At 40.0% G+C, this 22,304-nt stretch overlaps 1 protein-coding gene across 5 annotated transcripts; it reads right to left on the bottom strand.

Annotated features, from left to right (window-relative positions):
* Positions 1–367: 367 nt before the first annotated feature.
* Positions 368–22,304, bottom strand: CCDC71 (coiled-coil domain containing 71). 5 transcript variants are annotated; one of them, XR_003942432.1, is made up of 3 exons: positions 22,098–22,304; positions 3,738–8,368; positions 368–2,832 (listed from the first exon to the last, which is right to left on the bottom strand). XR_003942432.1 is itself a non-coding variant. In XM_030205720.1 (2 exons), exon 2 carries the CDS (start codon positions 8,331–8,333, stop codon positions 7,110–7,112), a length of 1,224 nt encoding a protein of 407 aa, XP_030061580.1. In that variant the 5' UTR covers positions 8,334–8,368; positions 22,149–22,304; the 3' UTR covers positions 368–7,109. The 5 variants fall into 5 exon arrangements, 4 of the variants coding, with proteins under 4 accessions (XP_030061580.1, XP_030061578.1, XP_030061579.1 ...); XM_030205720.1 differs by having other exon boundaries at positions 368–8,368; positions 22,149–22,304; XM_030205718.1 differs by having other exon boundaries at positions 368–8,368.

The following is a 22,304-nucleotide window of genomic DNA, read 5'->3' on the forward strand; positions in this document are numbered from 1 at the left end:
AGGCTACAGCATAAATGGCAATCTCTCAGGAAAAAAAAAAAACAACCAAAAAGTATTTTAAAGAACAGAAAATCTGTGGTATTTTATACTACAGCTGTTTTGCAGGAAACGTCCTTGATCCTTATCTAGAAATAGACCAGCGCGGAAGTCAGACTATTCACAGCCTCTCAGTCTAACACAAAAAAAAAATCAACTCCATGGACGCAAGCATGGACAACTGTAACTGAGGGAACGGAAGACCCACGCGAGAGGCATCATCCATTCTTCCACATGTGCTGTGAGAAGCAGGCCCTTTATCCGCTGTCATACGCTGGACTTCTGAATATCAGAACAAAACGAAGACACCTCCTGAAGACCACCTTTTTTAAAAAAAATGTTTCTCAGGAAAACCTGGCTGGCTCTGAATGACATAGGTATTTCTAGGAGAATCGCTACAGGTTTCGATCAGTGGGACCTGCCCCTAGCACGCTGAACAATTAGGGGCCCCGTTTGCTAAGCCTCACTAGAGACATACTAGCAGTTTTAGCAAGCGCTAATGCTAGACACACCCACAGGAGTATGTGGGTGTCTCTAGCGTTAGTGCGTGCTAAAAACGCTAGTGAACAGGGCCCTTAAGTGTTAATTACAGGAAATGAAAAATTAAACACCTGTAGGAAAAACAAAATCCTGCCACTGTAGGTTTCCCAAACGGCAAATCTTAATTATCAGTACCAAAAGTAATATTTGTTTTTCTTCAGTATTTTTCTAGTTAATATTAGGATGCAGCATGCCTTCATTGTCTTGCTGGATTTATAAAGAAGGAATCAGAAGAAAATAAAGTTTTATTTTGAAATGTATTTTACAAAAATATATTTTTAAATGCTAGCTTAGAGAAACAAAACCTTCTTTAGCTCACTCGAGTTCCTCTCTTACCTTTATCCTAATATGTAGAAGAAAATGCCCATTGAAATAGGGTTTGGCTGACACGTTATTGATAATCACACAAAAATCAAGAACAAATAGCGGTACTTAAAAACGGAAATAAATTTTACTAAAGTCGCCAGGACAAGAGGTCTCCGCTATTCTAATACACAAGCGCTGCCAGGCGTAGAAAGGGTATATTACCCACAGGCCCAATCTCCTTCAGCCTGAGCAGCAAAGAATACTGTAAGGAAGAAAATGAAGAGATTCAACAAGGAAAATCCAACAACACTTTAAGGGAAAAGCACAGAGTCATGTGTAGGTGCCAACGCAAAACCAGAAATAGTCATGGCATTAAAGTTCATCCTTTTTTTCATAAACCTTTACAATTAAGGGAAAACATGTAATAAATAATAATAAAAAAAAGTAATTTGTTAACAAGTCATATGAAGCCACCGTGGTCTGTCCACCTATGTCCCAGAGGAATACATTCTGCCCAAACTCTCTCTCACAGTCTGTCTGGCAGGGACGATTCTTGATTTTACAAGATAGGACTCATTGAAGCCCACGCTCCAAGTACATTCTCTACTGAAATGAGCACGACAATATTCCAATAAATTTTGTGTTCAAGCAGCATTACTGACATCTGTTTTGTAGTTTTGTACTTCCAATTCACAGATGTCCTTTCTTTGTTTTCTCCTCATGCAGTTTTCTCTCTCGTATTTGAGAATGGGTGCGCAGTTTCTATTACAGCTAAGTTCCATATGAAAATGCGTCATTCCCTGAATCTGTTCTTCAGTCATCTAGGACACACCCATGGCTTGACATTTATTAAAGTGGCATCTGCAGAAGAGCTGATGAGAGCTAACACCTCTACCACCACCCTGGAGCAATGTTCAAAAAAAAACCCATTCCTACACGATTGCTTCCCCAAGAATGAAAGATATTGGGGAAAAATGGGAGATTTGAATGATTTTCTTGACTAATCCAAAAGATCGGCTATAATCCTATTCTTCAAGCTACCTGTTATCCCATTCTCTCTTATTTCAGTCCCGAGTACCTGGAATGAAAAAGTTTTATTGTGATTTGCACTAAACCTGGCTGTTCCAGGGAAAAACAAAATATAAACTCAAATTATTTCAAGGCTTTTAGCATGGATTTGCATTTTGCAATTTCTGCACGTTCCAATTTTTGATTCACGCTACCATTTTAAATGACATTTCTGCTGTTTTGTTCTATCCCAGTAAAGGGATCAGTCTCAGTTCTGCATTTCTTTTAAACTGTTCCCAAACTTCATGTTCCTTTTTCTTATGGCTTTGTTGTACAAGTCTGTTTGCTTATTTGCTATTTGAATAATTTCAATAAATTAAAAAAAAAAAAAACCTGTTCCCCAAACAACTCACATATAATGGTGATTTCACAAAGTTCGTGATTACACACAACACTTTTTATAGGTGCACAGACCAAGAAGAGTAAAATTCAAGAGAGGGCTGGTACTCCTTTTGGCATAAAGACTGATTTTAGAGAGAACAAAAATACTTTTGCTCTAAGTGTTATGAATATAATTTTTTAATTCTAACTTGGAATTGATTTTTCTAGCATTTATAAAGTACCTGAGAAGCCAAAATGATCAGCTGAAACCTTGTCTAGCCAGGTATTGGTTCCATATAGCCGACCTGTATTCTGCGCAAGAATAACCAAACTCAGGTGTAACCAAGGAGGCTGGGAAGAAGATCCAAACTAGCCCCTGTGTAATTATAAAGCCATGAAAGTTGCTTATACAAGTTAACATAATACATGTTGCTAGTAAACACCTCAACCTTATTACAAAAGGTATTGTGTGTAGCACAAATTCAGAAAGCTAGTGGCAGCCATTAATGCTGGATCCTCATTTCATCAGCAGGTGGTTAAATGATGGCAACAGTCACTCTGCTAATATTATACTACAAAAACAAAAAGTGAATCTTATTGGTGCATAAATAACCACTCATATAATTTTATGAAAGAGAGGGAAAAACCTCATACTACTGTCGCCCTGCACGGATGTTTTTATCTGGAATAGTATAAGTGGTGCACAGTTAAAAAGTAATCATAGGTGAAAAACCTCTCTTTGGTTCTAACGAGAGCGTGGTGCAATAACTTAGAAAGTGAAAAAAACACATCTCATTTAGAGTATGTCTTGGTCTGTGCTTTGCTGCTCTTTAATCAACTTCCAAGAGTGAGGTCCCGACGGACCCGTTTTGCTATCGCTTTCTCAAAGGTCCTCACCACCCAATCTGGAACGACGGATGAGACGCCATCACGCAACGTCTCCTATGTCGTTAAATAGTAGACGCCATTGCAGCCTGTCGGCTTCGCGATACATTTGTGATGAATAGCTCCCAGGGTATTGGAATACTTTTTACTTCACACGCTAGATAACCACGGTTCGATTCCAAAGTGCTCACTGTGGTTTTTATCGTTCCAGATTTGGTGGTGAGGACCTTTGAGAAAGTGATAGCGAAACGGGTCTGTCGGGACCTCACTCTTGGAAGCTGACTGAAGAGCAGCGAAGCACAGACCAAGACATACTCTAAATGAGATGTGTTTTTTTCACTTCCTAAGTTATTGCACCACGCTCTCATTAGAGCCAAAGAGAGGTTTTCACCTATGATTACTTTTTAACTGTGCGCCACTTATACTATTCAGGATAAAAACATCTATGCAGGGTGACAGTAGTATGAGGTTTTTCCCTCTCTTTCATAAAATTATGAGTGGTTATTTATGCACCAATAAGATTCACTTTCTGTTTTAAAACATTGTTTATGTGAATCGAGATCTATTTTGATTTTCACCACGTAATATTATACTACACCAACTTTCTGTAACCTGGAATTAACTGCTCAACTGGCCTTGTGCTCTTAAAATGTAAAATTTGAAAAACTAATACGTGGAGTCTGCCTACAACTTTAGGATCTCAGTGATGTCGAACTTCTGAATGCGTGAAATTTGATATTTAATACATAGTGCCCAATTTGTGCCCATCCTCTCAAACAGCAACCATGACAAACTAGAACCTGGTACGCACAAACAGCAAGGCTATAAAATTTAACACTTGATTATGTACACAAGACAACAAATAAGGAACATACTCCCATGTTACAAGCCTCCCCAACTGTCGAAACAGAATGGAGAACAGGAAAAGGTCACCAGAACCGCTGAGGGAAGGTAAAAACTTCCCTGTCGCACAGCGATGTTTGCTGACAAGTGCATGGTCTTATTTACAGCACCAAATCAAACAAAAGTTCTCAATAGCAGGGACCATGCTATGTCTGGAGAAAGTGATAACGTGACCTCAGCAGAAAGATTTGCAATACCTTAAATTTAGAAAACTTTGTTAAATCATTATTCTGGGAATTAGTTTCACAAGCAGACAATCTTGGCATCATCCTGCCACAAGGCTAACTTTGGCAAACTTCCTTCAACTTCATAAACACATTCTTTAAACAGGACTCCAAGCACCAGGGCAGGAGATGTCAAACCTGCCCTACTGACCTCGACACAGGTGGGTCTACAGAATATCCACAGTGAAAATGCAGGAGCTTCATATATATTTGCATACACTGATGCATCAGTTACTGGTGATACCCTTAAAAAACAACTGGACTGTGATGTCAATAAGATTGGACTGGAACCCACTGCATTAGGGAAAGGGTACCATCGCAGAATTAATCCAGTGTATCAGAAATGTTTTGGTATCAGCCCACTCCAGGACACATGGTAAGGATACAGGAATGCTAACAGAGAGGGCTAAATTCAAACATTCTGTGCTAGTTTGCTCTATTCAAATGATTTCTTCCAGTGACATAGAATATGAGAAATAATTTTTGACAGGATCGTTTCAGTTTAGCACAAACACCCTCTTCCTTCAGCACTAACTCTGACAAATTAGGACCAGATTAAACATGGCTCAATCCATGGAACAATCTTACACACATCAGATCTATAGTTAGATAAAAAAAAACAGAAGCCTGTATGGGAAGTTTTTGTTCCATTTGATGCATGGATGACAAAAATTCTTCAAATTAGGGCTTTAAAAAAAAAAAAAAGTCCCCCCACTTCCCTCATAATGCATGTTATATATAAAATATAAACATTAGATTGAAATTTATATCCAGACCAAAAATAAACATCTACTCAATGATGGAATCTCCAAAATGCAACTGCAAATTATTATCTAGAATGAACGTTTATGGAAAAGAAAAGCTGGAGAATGTTTATGTAACAAACTCAGGATTATTTTTTTTTTCATCAAATTAGATTACTTGAAAAAATTCCTGTTACTATAAATTGCTTCATTGGCATGAAACACTTAAAAGTTACATTCTTCATATTAACTGCATCCATTTTAACAATTACTCTTGTAATGCAGTTTGTCACAATTCAATCTTCTGAGGCTTAGTCTTTTTTTTGCTCGTGAAGTTTGTGCTCAAAATCTCTCTCATTGCCACCAAAAACAAACAGAATTGTGGCAATTTTCATCTACTGGAAAATGTTCATAAAGCTATTTTAAAACTAATATTATAAAGATCCTGACATTCTCCATTATATCAAATTTTAAAATGAAAAAAAAAAAAAAAAAAAGGAAGGAGAGTCCAACACTTCTAAAATTCACTTTGTGTGCTGAGGTTGGCCTTAAGCCTTGGAAAGCTGAATGCTGAACCTGGACCCAAGGCTCTTCATGTGCTATTTATGTACCAGTCATATTTTCACGAAAGGTAAATCCTCGAGATTGCAGGAGAGAGGAGACACCAGGAGAGCAATTTTGTAAAGGAGTGTGTATTGGTTAAAAATACTGCCAAAAGCAGGTGCATACTTTATCATTTACATGTGGCTATGGTCACACACACAAGTAAATGACCTCTTAGAAAAGATCAACTGGGTAGGAAAAGATATGCCTTGAATTGATGGTGCATACTTTTGTCAGGGGCACATAATTGCGCAGATTATAAAATATCATTTATGGGCATACTTGACAAATTCGGTGTAAATGTCCATGTCTGCCACTTACGCTATGAAGCAGGTGTCTGTCCATCTTTATCAAATAGGCTTCATGTAGACACTTTAAATTAGGCACCCCCTTGTAAAAACCCTCTAGTTGTCTAGAGACTCAACAGATATTCTCACCACCTCTCAAATCCTCCAGATTCAAATTTCACAGAGTGTACACTTTAAAATCTTGTTCTGCACTGCATAAATAAGTTGTGTAATACAGGCACTTTTACACTGCACGTCCCCTCCCCCCCCCCCCCCCCCCCAACTTTGAGCATCAGTATCCTATTTCCACTAGTGCTCAGCAGATCATCACCAGTCAGCATAAGAAATAAGACGTGTGATGCTGCAAGCTAGAAGGATTGGAATCTGCATAGCCTTGAAGCTGGTCCATGCCAGATTTCTTACTATTAGAGAAGAATGTTATTTTTTAGTCTGGGCTGAAAATATTAATCTGGAAATTAATTTCAAAAGTGGTGGGCACAACATGATATATCTCTTATTAAAGGACTAACTCACTTAAATGTCCACTGGGCTGCTAGACTACTGTAATAAGTGATTTGCTCACATCTGCTGGACCTTCACACATGCTTCTAATCAAGAAGCTGAACAGAACAGTAAAAATACCAATTTGCGAATCAAAACTTTTTGGCACTTTTTTCAACTAATTGTTGGGACTGTCAAAATTAACAAACCAAACTGAGGGAGAAAAAAGGTCTGTCAGCCATAGACATGTAGAATAAAGTTAAAAATTAAATCTAATCAAAACAATAAACATACATGTATACACACACAAAATTCAGAAATGAGAGCAAAATGTCACAGTGCATCAACATTGTGAAAGTCATGTGTTCAACTATTGCACAAAAATTTACACCTTGCCATGTTCGGAGAAATGCAAAGCATACAGCATTCCTAAGTCACCTCTTGATAAGAACACAGATTTTCCCCTTGCTCTTTGCAGATATAACTGTCTTAATGCTGTATCTGCTTGGATGTTATACTGTACAATGGTGTGGACAACCAGTTATCAGACTACTACTGTAAGATGCTCAAGGTTTGCAACTATGACGCCAAGTGTACCCAGGCACCAGGGAATCTAATTTTTGGCCAGTTGCACTTGTCTGGCATCTTTGCTTATCCTGAATCTGTTCAAATGTCAACGGAAGAAGAACATTTCAGGGTACAGTAGAAGGTAAGGGTCCGATCTTAATGACAGGAGAGAGGTTGACTTGAAAGATCTTTTGGGCTTTTTTCCTCACTTCATCATCTGAAGACAGCCTATCCACCTTGATGACCCTGAATTTCAGAAGATTAAGTTTTTTCTTATTCAGTTCTGAATTCTTTTGTATTGGAATGGAACCATTTCTTTTCTTCAATGGTGGTATTTCTCGTACCTCTTCCCCTCTTTTCCTCTTCTGTCCAAGGTCTTTCCGATGACTATTATTTTTACTTTGGGTTTTGCTCACAGGTGGTTTTATCTTTGCTTTGCCTTTGGAGATCTTAGACTGCGTTCCACCACTTGAGCTCTGAGAGGAGCTACCCATAATGCGACCATTTAAGATGCCAGAAGCTTTGCAAGCATTGCTCTCCTTTAGTATTCTTCCATTGGGTCCCTTTATCAGAGTGCCATTCAGATGTCTTGAAACTATACTGACAGAGTCAGGCGCCTTCTTAATTAAATAGTGACACCCTTTGGCCTCTACTGGTCTTGACACCATTTTAGTTGTCTTCCCCACTGAAGTCTGCCTTGAGGAACCTGATGACGTGAGAAGCTTTAGCTCGGCTGGTGCAACTCCTATGAGCCTCTGTTTATATTTTCCATCCAAAGATGATGCTGTGGTCTTCAGAGGGACCAAGGTTTCCAAAACAACAGACAGCCTCACTGCTGGGTAGACACCAGGATACATGTTGGCAGGAAATCCTACTGTTGATGTTTTTGTTGCATCTGATCCAGTCCGTTTCAATGACCTTAACAAAATATTTGTGGAATTACTTTTTGATGTAGGTCTGGAAGAAACTTTACATGAATTTATTGTGATACTCCCAGATGTACTGGATACCTTGGCTGAGGATGGACCTTTTGATTGATTTTTAGAAGATTCTGGTATAGTAGTAGTCAGGTTAGAATTGTTCTTCAGGCCCATTTCTGTTTGGGTCGGGGTGTCTGCTGTACAGGAGCTATAGCCATATACATCTTTACTTCTTAAGATTGTGGGTTGATAGCCTTCATCACGGAGACCTTGGAGAAAAGCTACCAGCTGTGTCTCAGTGTCTGTAAGGTCTTTGGACATTGGGTTAAAGACCCTGAGGGCATCTTCCAGTGCCTTCTGTCCTGCAGATGAGATTCTTGACCAAGAATGAACAGCTTTTTGTTCCACATGGTCCACTTCAACATTCATGGCATTAGGATGGAGGTAACTTCAACAAGTAAATACTGCAGAGAGAAAAAAAAGATAGAAAGCTTAAACTAATTCTTAATGTTAATATCACTGGCTTGTTAAGTTTCACAGATCTCTCTCTACACACACAGAGATATGGAGATTTTATATATGTGTGTATATAGGGAGATTATATATATATATTCTCTCTCTCTCTCTCTCTATATATATATATATATATATATATATTTTTTTTTTAGGATTTATTTGCAGTCTTTTTGAAGGAATTCACTCAAGACGGTATACAATAGGAATAAATCAAACATAAGAAAAACAATTACAGCAGTAAAAATATTCAAATAACAGTACAAAGTATTTATCACATTTGTACCCCACATTTTCCCACCTATTTGCAGGCTCAATGTGGCTTACATCAAACCGTAGAGGCAATCGCCAATCCGGTAAATATACAAATACAATATAGTGTAGTGATCAGGAAGCATCAAAAGAACAGGGTGTACAGGGAAAAAGCAGGGAAGGGTAAGAGTGTCCAAAATGGTCCATTAATTTGCTGTGTTGCAGGCAGTATGGCATAGTATACTACTTACAATGTCAGCACAATACGTGATAGAACGTTTTAATAGACAGCATAGGTTATAAGCAAAGATGGAACAAAGATAGGTATGAGAATAAGAGGAGTTAGAAAATGAGGGGACTAATATAAAAAAAGTTGCACACGAGGTTAGAAAGGCAAATATATATTAGCTTGGGTAGGAGTGGATAAACATGTCCAGCTGCGTATGTGCAGCCCAGGTCACTCCTTGAGTGTGAGACTAACAAGTTAGTTACTAGGCCTGCTTGTAAGAGCCAAGCTTTCACATGCTTCCTGAAGTAGAGATGCCAGCCATTGAGCTAATGTGATACATCTCTCTCTCTCTCAGATTTGACATAGTAGGAGTCGAATGATTGTACAAAGTCATTCGAAGAAGAACATTCTCTCACTCTCACAATAGTATATTACAATAAAGTCTAAATTAATCTCACGCTTCAAATCCTTCAATCTCACCAAATCTAACAGGTCACACCTAAACCATAATTCTACTTCTATTGTTTAAACTTATAAAGTCAACTCACAACAAGGTCCATCTTAACTAAAAGCTTTCACAAAGAATCACAAATTTTGATTTCTTTTTGAAAGTTGGTATTAAATTCTCACAACACAACTCTAAAGGCAATACATTGTAAAACCTGGAACCCGTTAACTTAAGTCTGTAAATGAGTACATCATAATTTCACAGTGCTAGAGTCCTGTAAGCAAAGCTTGTTGCTAAGAACACGGCCTTCTCAGAGGATCATAGCTAGACAACAAATTCTACAAATATACAGGGTCCTCCAAGTTCCAAACACCAAAAACAAAGTAGCTTATAATAAATATGATGTTCAGCTGCCAAGAGTCTACCAGCCATGTTCTCTAATAATTAATCTCCTCAGTTGGTATTTTAGAAAGCTACAATCAGGGTTGTACAGTGGTTACACCAAACTTTTGTCTTCAACGCCTTTATTTTTCTACTGTTCGACTTCAACTCCTACTATGTCTAGTAAATCGAAGATAAAGAAATATACTATGTCTGTAATTAAATTTATGTATAAAAGTAGTCTAGTAGGACTACACAACGTAGTAGAACTTGAAGAAAAAAATGCTATCAAATGAAAATATACAATACACTGTTGTAAGTTTTTATTTTGAAGCTGTCAAAGTCAGTACATTTTTACCTACTCCGATTCCCCCAAAAATTGCTTCCGATTCCGAATCCACAGCCTTGGCTATAGCAAAGATTAAACATTGTGCCCTCCTCCCTTTCTTCCCCTTGTTTCCAGCTTGCAATGAGCTACTTTTAGAACGTAAATTTCACCCAAGCAGCCAATGATGGGGCCTACTTCTGAGGTAGACCTTCTCTGCAGACTCTTCAATATTTTATTGGGGGGGGGGAGAGAAGATGTGGAGGCACTTGATTTGAACTTCTAACTTTGCATCTACATCAAATGAAATCAACACTGGTAGGAACTTCTCCAACCTTATTTTAAACCCTGCTACACTAAATGGCTTTTAACACATTCTCTGGCAGTGAATTCCAGAGCTGAATTATATGCTGAAGAAATATTTTCTCCAATTTGTTGTAAATGTGCTATCAGTAATTTTGTGTCCGTCCACCCCTCATCCTAGTTTTTGTACTTCTGGAAAGAGTAAACTGATATAGACTGAGCCCAAGAATTCCTTCTCTCATGAATTCTTCAACCTACATTGCCTATGCCAGGTACAAACTGGTTGAGTGGAAGGCAACAGAGGGTAGTGGTAAATAGAGTTCACTCTGAGGAAAGGCATGTTACCAGTGGTGTGCCACAAAGTTTGGTTCTTGGTCTGGTTCTTCTTAACATTTTTGTAAGCAATATTGCTGAAGGGCTGTCAGGTTAAGGTTTGCCTCTGAGGATGATACCAAAATCTGAACCATCTCCTGAAGGTGTGAATAACATGAGGAGAGACCTAATGAAGCTTAAAGAAAAGTCCAGAATTTGGCAGCTGTGATTTATTGCTAAGAATGAAGGGCTGTGTACCCAAGGGAGCGGTATGTGATGATCTTCAGGTGGCCAACAGATTAAAAAAAAAATAGTGAAAGCTAGAATACTTGGCTGCACAGAGCAAGGAATGGCCGGCAGGAAAAAGGAGGTGATAATGTCTTTGTGTAAGTCTGTGGTGAGACCCCATTCAGAGTACCGTGCACATTTCTGGAGACCGCACCTTCAGAAAGATATAAACAGAGTCAGTCCAGAAAGAAAATGGTCTTCCTCAAAGCATATAGGGTCAGACTTAAAGATCTCATTATGCATAATTTGGAAGAAAGGTGGGAGAGGGGAGATATGATAGAGACATTTAAATATGTATGCGTCACAGGAGATGAGTCTCTTTCAATTGAAAGGAAGCTCTAGAATGAGGGGACACAAGATGAAGGTGAAAGGGGACAGACTGAGGAGTAACATAAGGAAACAGTTCTTCATGGAAAGGATGATGATTTCATGGAGACTGTATCCTAGAGATCTGCATATTTCGTATGTTCCTACTGGTTTTAGTTTATCCTGTGTTTCATCATTAGGAAATTATCGTTGTGCTATGCATTCCTACATCTCTTATTTCTTTGTCCTTCACCCTTTGTTGATGTCCTAGTTAAGTTACACCACCTTGATGCTATTAGTGATAGTGCAGTCTACCATATCCATTAATAAAAAGTCCCAAGCTTTCTTGAAATCAGATAAGTACATAGAGCTCTAAGGGAGAGCAGACAGCATGGACGGCCAGACTAAATACAAAAATGATGGCAGATAAAGCCCATATGGCGTATCTGCCCCTACCCAAACTATCATAAACACACCCCACCTGCTCCTCAGCCCTAAAGCAACCCCCAAAATTATACAAACAGAATAATAATTCACTCATTCCAACATCATCCCTCCAGCAGGCACTTGCTCTCAAATAAGTATAGGATTAAATTGTGCAGTTTAACTCAAAAACACACACAAAAAAACAAGAATCCTGGACTAACATGGGTCACACAAACAGTCCTTTGGAAGGGCCTGCCTTGAGGTAGGCCCGACAGTGTCCCTCCACAAGGGGGCAGAGCATAGGGTCAATTCTGCTACAAGTTCTTCCTGCCACAGAAAAAAGCCGCTAAGCTGGCATTAAAACTAAAGAGACCAAAGGGTGAACCTGGGGGGTGAGTAGCAATCCCTCAACATTCCTGGGCACTTCATGCTGTCTTTGGGGTCGGCATTCCCATTTAGCTCCTCTCACTAGTTTGCCAGATCATGATACTGCTGATTTTATCCAATTAGCTTTGTGCTAAATGACCCTCTAAATGAAATTAAGGCCTTTAAACATTAAATTGTGATGTGTAGGGGTGTAATAAGGGTAAGACAGCCAGGCAAAGGAGCGGTGAGAAGCAGAGACGGATGCAGATGCCACAGGCGTTCCAAATCAGGTGGCTTTATTTCAATCCAAATATAGAACAACTTGTAAATGACATGATCTGGGCATGTTTCGGCTAAACAGCCTGCCTCAGCGGTGAAAACTAATCGTATACAACCAGTAACAAGAAATGTATCCACACAGAAAGCATCATGGATTGTTCACAAGATGTAGCCTTATAACGCTGTATGAATCATTCAGCACAGTGAAACAAAGGCACATCAAAAATGTAAGACATCACCTTAGATCTCTTACTGTGGTTTATGTTAAAGGACAGAAAAATATGTATAAAGTAATACTTTGCAAAAATGTTCTTGATTCTGTTTTATCTTTTTGATCTATATTTTATGATTAATAAGAATTAGCTATTTTTGCTAGTACTTGGATTTATGTTATCTTAGTGTTATACTATCCAAAATCTAAAGTTACCTACTCCGTTCAAAAACCAAAGGTGTCACAGCATGAAAAAGGTACAGCTCAGACTCATAGGTGTTAGTCACAGGCGTAAATCTATAATAAAGAAATCTATAGCTTTTGAGTCAAAGGAGAAAATAAAAATAAAAAAATGGGACTAAATGAGAAAAACACAGTACCAAGATTGTAAAAGTTATTTTGAATAACTCAGGTGGTACTCCCATCTTCAAATATTATTTCTTTAAAGAAGGGCTTCATGACACACCAAATCTTTTAGAATTTAAAAGATAAAAGAAGAAAATTTCTAGAAGTCCTTACAGCTCTTCTGTCTGCAAATCACTGAAAAATAAGAAGGAAGCCCAATTCAGCCCCTGCAGAACCATGGAAAAAAAAAAAAAACTTCATAAAATGGCCTACAACAGTGTTTCCCCAAGTCCGGTCCTAGAGTAACCCTTGCCAGTCAGGTTTTCAGGCTATCCATGCATATTCATCGTAGATATCCAGAAAACCTGACTGGCAAAAGGTACTCCAGGACTGGACTTGGGAAACACTGGTCTACAACACCTATTTTTCAAATACTATGAACCAATTGTCTGCACAGTAACAACTGAGAAAATGGCTGCCAACTAATGTTTTGAATAAAAGCACTTTCAAATGATACAACCCTTTAACTAAAGGAATTTTAAGAATTTCATAACCTTGGCCTACTCCTAGTTATTCAAACATTAATAAGCATATGGACCAAAGAGCAGAATAGATAAGGTTCAACAGCTGATGGTTGAAACTCTTGTAGAAACTCAAAGTATGAAGGATAAATGCAAATTTCGGTCTAAAATCTATGCTATTACTGTTAAAACACCAAGCTGTGAAAACACAGCAAAAAACACTACTAAATTATATTGCACACATGAATAGCAAATTACTTACTCAAAGTAAAGCTATTGAGAGATCTTCTGACATTACTCACAAGATCATATGCTCTCAAAGCTCTGAAGGGTATTATGACAAACTAACTTCATCCTAATGTTACAAGGTAAACAGAACGCCTGCAACACATCTCCCACAAAACATTCAGGTAACCTGCACAGGGCACCAAGATCAAGCTCAACCTTCAAGAAGCATGGGAAAACTGCATTTTTTTTTTTTTTTTACAGCAGCCTCATTCAATTTGTGGTCATAGAGTTAATACAGAACTTGGAAATAAGACATGGTTGGGGGGGAGGGATGGGCTTATATTGGTCTCATTCAAAGAAAAGTTGAAAATGGTAATGTCAGACATCCTATTCACGGTGAATTATAACAGATTGTGGGCACACTGGGACAGAACAATGCTTGCAAAGGGTTGAGTGTTCATGGGAGGGGGGACACTGTGGGTTACAAATAAGTACATAAGTACATAAGTAATGCCATACTGGGAAAAGACCAAGGGTCCATCGAGCCCAGCATCTTGTTCCCGACAGCGGCCAATCCAGGCCAAGGGCACCTGGCAAGCTTCCCAAACATACAAACATTCTATACATGTTATTCCTGGGATTTTGGATTTTTCCAAGTCCGTTTAGTAGCGGTTTATGGACTTGTCCTTTAGGAAACCGTCCAACCCCTTTTTAAACTCTGCTAAGCTAACCGCCTTCACCACATTTTCCGGCAATGAATTCCAGAGTTTAATTACACGTTGGGTGAAGAAACATTTTCTCCGATTTGTTTTAAATTTACTACACTGTAGTTTCATCGCATGCCCCCTAGTCCTAGTATTTTTGGAAAGCGTGAACAGAAGCTTCACATCCACCTGTTCCACTCCACTCATTATTTTATATACCTCTATCATGTCTCCCCTCAGCCGTCTCTTCTCCAAGCTGTATAGCCCTAGCCTCCTTAGTCTTTCTTCATAGGGAAGTCGTCCCATCCCCGCTATCATTTTAGTCGCCCTTCGCTGCACCTTTTCCAATTCTACTATATCTTTCTTGAGATGCGGCGACCAGAATTGAACACAATACTCAAGGTGCGGTCGCACCATGGAGCGATACAACGGCATTATAACATCCTCACACCTGTTTTCCATACCTTTCCTAATAATACCCAACATTCTATTCGCTTTCCTAGCCGCAGCAGCACACTGAGCAGAAGGTTTCAGCGTGTTATCGACGACGACACCCAGATCCCTTTCTTGGTCCGTAACTCCTAACGTGGAACCTTGCATGACGTAGCTATAATTCGGGTTCTTTATTCCCACATGCATCACCTTGCACTTGCTCACATTAAACATCATCTGCCATTTAGCCGCCCAGTCTCCCAGTCTGGTAAGGTCCTCTTGTAATTTTTCACAATCCTGTCGCGATTTAACGACTTTGAATAACTTTGTGTCATCAGCAAATTTAATTACCTCGCTAGTTACTCCCATCTCTAAATCATTTATAAATATATTAAAAAGCAGCGGTCCTAGCACGGACCCCTGAGGAACCCCACTAACTACCCTTCTCCATTGTGAATACTGCCCATTTAACCCCACTCTCTGTTTCCTATCCTTCAACCAGTTTTTAATCCACAATAGGACATTTCCTCCTATCCCATGACCCTCCAATTTCCTCTGTAGCCTTTCATGAGGTACCTTGTCAAACGCCTTTTGAAAATCCAGATACACAATATCAACCGGCTCCCCTTTGTCCACATGTTTGTTTACTCCTTCAAAGAATTGAAGTAAATTGGTCAGGCAAGATTTCCCCACACAAAAGCCGTGCTGACTCGGTCTCAGTAATCCATGTCCTCGGATGTGCTCTGTAATTTTGTTTTTAATAATAGCCTCTACCATTTCCCCGGCACCGACGTCAGACTCACCGGTCTATAATTTCCCGGATCTCCCCTGGAGCCTTTTTTAAAAATGGGCGTTACATTGGCCACCCTCCAATCTTCCGGTACCACGCTCGATTTTAAGGATAAGTTGCATATCACTAGCAGTAGCTCCGCAAGCTCATTTTTCAGTTCTATCAGTACTCTAGGATGAATACCATCCGGTCCAGGAGATTTGCTACTCTTCAGTTTGCCGAACTGCCCCATTACGTCCTCCAGGTTTACCGTGAAGTTAGTAAGTTTCTCCGACTCGTCCGCTTGAAATACCATTTCCGACACCGGTATCCCACCCAAATCTTCCTCGGTGAAGACCGAAGCAAAGAATTCATTCAGTCTCTCCGCTACGTCTTTGTCTTCCTTGATCGCCCCTTTTACCCCTCGGTCATCCAGCGGCCCAACCAATTCTTTTGCCGGCTTCCTGCTTTTAATATACCGAAAAAATTTTTTACTATGTTTTTTTGCCTCTAATGCTATCTTTTTTTCGTAATCCCTCTTGGCCTTCTTTATCTGCGCCTTGCATTTGCTTTGACACTCCTTATGCTGCTTCTTGTTATTTTCAGACGGTTCCTTCTTCCATTTTCTAAAGGCGTTTCTTTTAGCCCTAATAGCTTCCTTCACCTCACTTTTCAACCAGGCCGGCTGTCTTTTGGAGTTCCGTCTTTCTTTTCTAATTTGCGGAATATGTATGGCCTGGGCCTCCAGGTTGGTATTTTTGAACAGCGTCCACGCCTGTTGTACAGTTTTTACTCTCTCAGTTGCCCCCCTAAGTTTTTTTTTTACCGTTCTTCTCATTTTATCATAGTCTCCTTTTTTAAAGTTAAACGCTAACGTATTTGACTTTCTGTGTACAGTTACTTCAAGGTCGATATCAAAACTGATATTATGGTCACTGTTATCAAGCGGCCCCAGTACCATAACGTCCCTCACCAGATCATGCACTCCACTAAGGACCAAGTCTAGAATTTTTCCTTCTCTCGTCGGCTCCTGCACCAGTTGCTCCATAAAGCTGTCCTTGATTTCATCAAGGAATTGTATCTCTGTAGCGTGTCCCGATGTTACATTTACCCAGTCTATATTTGGATAATTGAAATCACCCATTATTATCACATTGCCCATTTTGTTTGCGTCTCTGATTTCTTTTATCATTTCTGTGTCTACCTGCTCATCCTGGCGAGGCGGACGGTAGTACACTCCTATCACCGTTTTTTCCCTTTTATACATGGAATTTCAACCCACAATGATTCAAAGGTGTGATTTGTGTCCTGCTGAATTTGTAATCTATCTGAGTCGAGGCTCTCGTTAATATACAATGCTACCCCTCCACCAGTCCGGTCCACCCTATCACTACGATATACTTTGTACCCCGGTATGACAGTGTCCCACTGGTTATCCTCCTTCCACCAGGTCTCAGTAATGCCTATTATATCCAATTTTTCGTTTAGTGCAATATATTCCAACTCTCCCATCTTATTTCTTAGACTCCTAGCATTTGCATATAGACATTTCAGAGTATGTTTGTTGTTCTTATTTGCATGATGCTTAGTACCTGACACTATTGATTTGACATCTTTTGTCTGATCTTTAGTTGTATTTAAGGGCACCTGGTCTACCACTGTCTGTTGTGCAACCTCACTATCCAGAAACCCTATCTTCCCTGTTTGTGAGGTATCTTTGCAAGATACCTTTTCCCGAACCATGCGCTTTTGAGCGACTGTCGGCCTTCCCCCCATTTCTAGTTTAAAAGCTGCTCTATCTCCTTTTTAAATGCCGACGCCAGCAGCCTGGTCCCACCCTGGTTAAGGTGGAGCCCATCCTTTCGGAATAGGCTCCCCCTTCCCCAGAATGTTGCCCAGTTCCTAACAAATCTAAAACCCTCCTCCTGCACCATCGTCTCATCCACGCATTGAGACTCTGGAGCTCTGCCTGTCTCTTGGGCCCTGCACGTGGAACAGGTAGCATTTCAGAAAATGCTACCCTAGAGGATCTGGATTTGAGCTTTCTACCTAAGAGCCTAAATTTGGCTTCCAGAACCTCTCTCCCACATTTTTCTATGTCATTGGTACCCACATGTACCAAGACAGCGGACTCCTCCCCAGCACCAGAATTTATAATCTCATATACCCTAATTGGGATGAATCTCAACTGGGCTGACTCCATCAGCCATTTTGTTCATTACCTGCTGTCATCTCTAAGTGGCATCAGTCTGTCAACAGATATACGCAGGGTGCATATATCTGTTGACTACATTACTATGTTTTTGGTACCTTCATGAACTGCAACACTGGGGATCAAGCCTGCTACTTTTGTTTTTGTGCAGCATAAGACCTAAGTCTAAGTCAGACTATTAGACTCTTTCCATATTTGGTGCCTTAACATTCCATCCTCCTCTCAATCCTAATCCATGAAATTTAGCAGCATGCAAAAGTTATGCAAACTTCCATAAGGCACAGCTGAATATCACACGGGCTGACCTAGATAGCTTTGCTTTATGCAAAATATACAGCAATTTTTATAGTCTTAACTCCAGTCATTCAAATATTTAAACAACCTAGGAATCCTGTAGAGGGAAGGCCTAAGTTAACACAAAGAACTGTGATTGGCAGGAGATGGTGTCATGTGATAGGGCTGAAGCTGCTTACACCCAAGGAAGTTTAATTGCTTCTCTATGCAGCAGCTGCCATCTTGATACACTCAAACTACTTTACTTTGTATGGCAGCAAGCTCTGCCTACTGGTTTCAGGCCAAGCATGCTCCCACCATCTCCTGTTAATTAAACCTCCTTGGGTTAACATAGCTCAGTCTTCCTTTCTCCTATAATGCAAGAGATCCATATGCAGACCTGGTGCTGATACTACATATTTTTCCCCCTGAAGTGTTGTAGGAAAACTATACTCATGTTTAAATTCCTGTAGTCACACTGAAGGGCAACTTTTGAGGGATTTAACTTTAAGTAATAAAGCACTTTATACAACAACCTTAAAAGCTACACAAGTCAGTGGACCTTTTACAACCATATGACTTCCTTCTGCTTATCACATCACCAACCATCTTTATTACTCCAGCAGCTGCCACTTACACCTATTGCCACAACTACTTGGCATTCGTTTCCTACAAGATGTGAGTGTGCATGCCCATCAGCTTTCTTCCTGGAAGATGTTAGGAAATCCAAGAAGACACCATTGCAGATACATCCTTCATTAGACAGCTCACACTAAGTGCCACACAGGTAAAAGGTGATAGGGGCTTTGAATACATAGACTGTAAGCTACCAGCAAAAGCCCAATAGAATTAGACCCAAATCAAGCAGAATTATTAAAGCAAATGGCCAAAGTCAGTTTCCATCCTTAAATTCAAGCAAATGTTGTGATGAACAGAAAGGATGAGCAAGTCCACCATCACACAGGTGGAAAGAAGAAACAGAATTCATGAAAAGAGAACCCCCCCCCCCCTCTTTATTAGACCAATAAATAAGGAAAGAAAAGGCTAAAGCACAAATACAGTGGGAAATACAGTTACTTCAGAAACCAAAAGCAAATCAAAAGCCTGACACATAAATCGGTAATGAGGTAGTGAATATAAACCTAAAGAAAAGTGATGAATAATTGCAGCACAGGATACTGGACTACAGACAAGATGGTTGAAAGCTAGAATAGAATATAATGATAGAACAAATGTAGATTTTATAGCATTGAACAGCCACGCATCTCATTATTGTGTGTAAAATGTAAGAACACCCATATACAAAAAGCACAATAAGTTAGCATGTTTCATCCAAAAAAAACTATGTAAACACTAATACTGTTATGGAGAAAAACATTGGGATCATGGCACTGACAGAACTATGTCGAATGAAGTTCTGATCAACTGAACATTCCTATTCTGACCATTAAAGAAGTTTGATTCATGAAAACTGGTAAAGCAGAAATGCACAAGAACAGCTTTACTAATAGAAGTATCAGTGCCACTTTGGAAAGAAGATCCTCAAGTGCTAACAAATGCAATCAAAGAAGAAATTGTGGTGAAAAGATAACAGAAACTGTCCCTACTGAACTGCACATCATAATTCTGATTTAAAAAGTTTCCAGGTGTACCTTGATATGTTTGCCTGTAAATATTGCACTTTATGATTGCTAGGTGGCAGCTCTCTCAGCACAATGCAAGTGTTAAGTGAAGCATTTAAAGTTAATCCGAGAGAATCCAGACTGCCCCAATTTGACTGCCCCTATCGGACCGACCGTTCACTTGTCTATTAGATTGTAAGCTCTTTGAGCAGGGACTGTCTCTCTTTGTTAAATTGTACAGCGCTGCGTAACCCTAGTAGCGCTCTAGAAATGTTTAGTAGTAGTAGTAGATTTAGATTTCCAATATCCCCAGATATAGGTATAAAGTTCATTCCTGTGATGGCATGCACAAATTTACCCCATTTTGAAGAGACAGTAGAAAGGCTACGAAGGTAGAAGGAACAGAGACGAAGGACAAGAGCTTGCTAAGAAGGGGTAAGGGATAAGTCATATTAAAGTAGAAGGGGGGAGGGGATTCTAATGAAAATGGTAGGAAAGAGATCGGTCACTAGAAAAAATAAAAACAAGAATGGGGGAGGGGGGGCGGAAATAAAACTTCCGGTTTTATTGTGGGAGCATTAATCAGACACATGGCTGTTGCACAGTGGTAAGCTCATTACGTATCTGCTTAACTCTATACCCAAAACTCAGCATTCCTACTCATGCTTGTTTTTTGTGCTGTATTTGATTATTTGGTAACTCATATACTTCATGGATGTTGTTCATATTTTTATTATCTGCAACTACAGTAAATAGTTTAAAAAATAAAAATAAATCAAATTCAGCATCTCTATGATATAGGATTGCTTAACATGTGTTCCTAAGTTTCAGTGGATAAAAAGTGCCAAACACATTCGTGAAAAACTACATTGGCTCCCCACCAAGGAACGTATTGCCTTTAAGGTTTGTACTCTTGTCCAAAGAATTATTTATGGTGATGTTCCTGGATACATGCTGGACCTTATAAAATTACCACCCAGAAACAGTAGCAACCTATCCTGTACTTATTAAATCTGCATTATCCAGACTGTATTGGACTTAGATACAAATCTACTTATGCATCCAGCTTTTCTTACATAAGTACACAACTATGGAATGCTTTGCCCAAAGCTGTAAGGTCTATCTACAACCACCTTAACTTCAGGAAAATACTGAAAACCATCCTGTTTAAGAAGGCTTATCCCCCTGATCCAGATTAACTTTCTACTTCCTGTGACACAGCTAAATACGGACAATACTGGACGTTTATTACCACCCCGTCTTCGTTTCTCGTAGCTTATACTTATGTTTCTTATCATGCTTTCTACTTCATTATGCACCTGTATTATTGAACCGAAGCTTTACGGTATTGTGTAAGTCACATTGAGCCTGCAACTAGGTGGGAAAATGTGGGATATAAATGTGTTAAATAAATAAATAACTTAAGTCAGCTGTTTGGAATGCTATTTGGTCTACTAAATTGATAATGTTATCCAAAGACCTTCTGAATATCACTGCTAACTAGCCTTGGCCTACATATGTTGATTTCGTTTGGTGAATTGCAAGATACTTAGTAAAATACTACATTCCTTTGAAGTGCCAAAAAAGGAAATTATTGAGAAAGGGAAGAAGTCTATGCACCCCAACATCCACCCTATATATTTTTTTGAAATTGGGTATGGAGGAAATAACATGGGTCCAATTTCCTCATTAGCATAAAAAAAAAACCCTTCTCTTGTACACATATATATTAAAATACTCTTATCCTTTTTGTGAGGCATCACAAAGTTGCCCAGTCAAAACTTATCCACTAACCAGCACCAATTGTTAATGCATTTAGCATCCAATGTTAAGTGCTTGTAAATATGGCCCGCCCCCTCCTTCCATCCATCCATCCATCTAATATATTGTGCCTCTGCAGTAAAATGTAATAAATTTGACTTAAAGAGAAGGAAAAAAATTGATGGAGTAGTTAAGCCTATGCCCCAGAAAATATGTGGGTGGGTGGAAAGAAGCGCGCCCCCCCCCCCCCCCCCCCCCCCCCCCCCCCCCCCCCCAGAGGACACAGAGGGACAAAGAAAGGGGGAGCAAGAAAACACAGAAGCACTCAGAATAGTTTTCAGAACAAAAAGAACAGACTACAGCACAAGAGCTCAGAACCATTACCTTAATGGATAAGGGAATAAAAAGAGAGATATGACAGTTCTGGGCATTGGTGGAAACAGACACCAGTGGGGGCAATGAGCCAGGACAGCGCTGGCCACTGGCGGAAGCAGAAAGAGGGGCATTACTTGGGCACAAGGGCCAGACAGAGTTCAGACTAAGAGCCAGTGAAGGCACAGAGAGGGCAGCGGCAGCAGATACAGAGATCTGCTCACTGGGGGGAGGGGGGGAGCCCAGGGCCGGGGCGGAAGTGGCGGGCAGAGGAAGAGGAGGCAGACACGGAGGAGACGGGCGGCGGCGGCTCACCTCTGCCAGGCCGGGAGGAATCCCGCGGGCCGCGTCCCAGCGCTTACGTACTCGGGATCCGGAGCGCCGCCACCAGCGCCGCCTCCCCCTCACAGCCCGGGCAGCCGCAGCTCGTCCTCCCGCCGCCCGCACCCCGGAAATGAAAATCGTCAGCAAACAACAGCCACGACGAGCCCACACCGCTCCGCCTCGTTTCCTTCAATATGG

Source organism: Microcaecilia unicolor, chromosome 6 (genome assembly GCF_901765095.1).
Source record: "Microcaecilia unicolor chromosome 6, aMicUni1.1, whole genome shotgun sequence".
Classification (NCBI taxonomy): Eukaryota; Metazoa; Chordata; class Amphibia; order Gymnophiona; family Siphonopidae; genus Microcaecilia; species Microcaecilia unicolor.

Bases quoted from the DNA above. Each gene is read 5' to 3' on its own strand.
- CCDC71 (XM_030205720.1), bottom strand. From the start codon at position 8,333: ATGAATGTTGAAGTGGACCATGTGGAACAAAAAGCTGTTCATTCTTGG.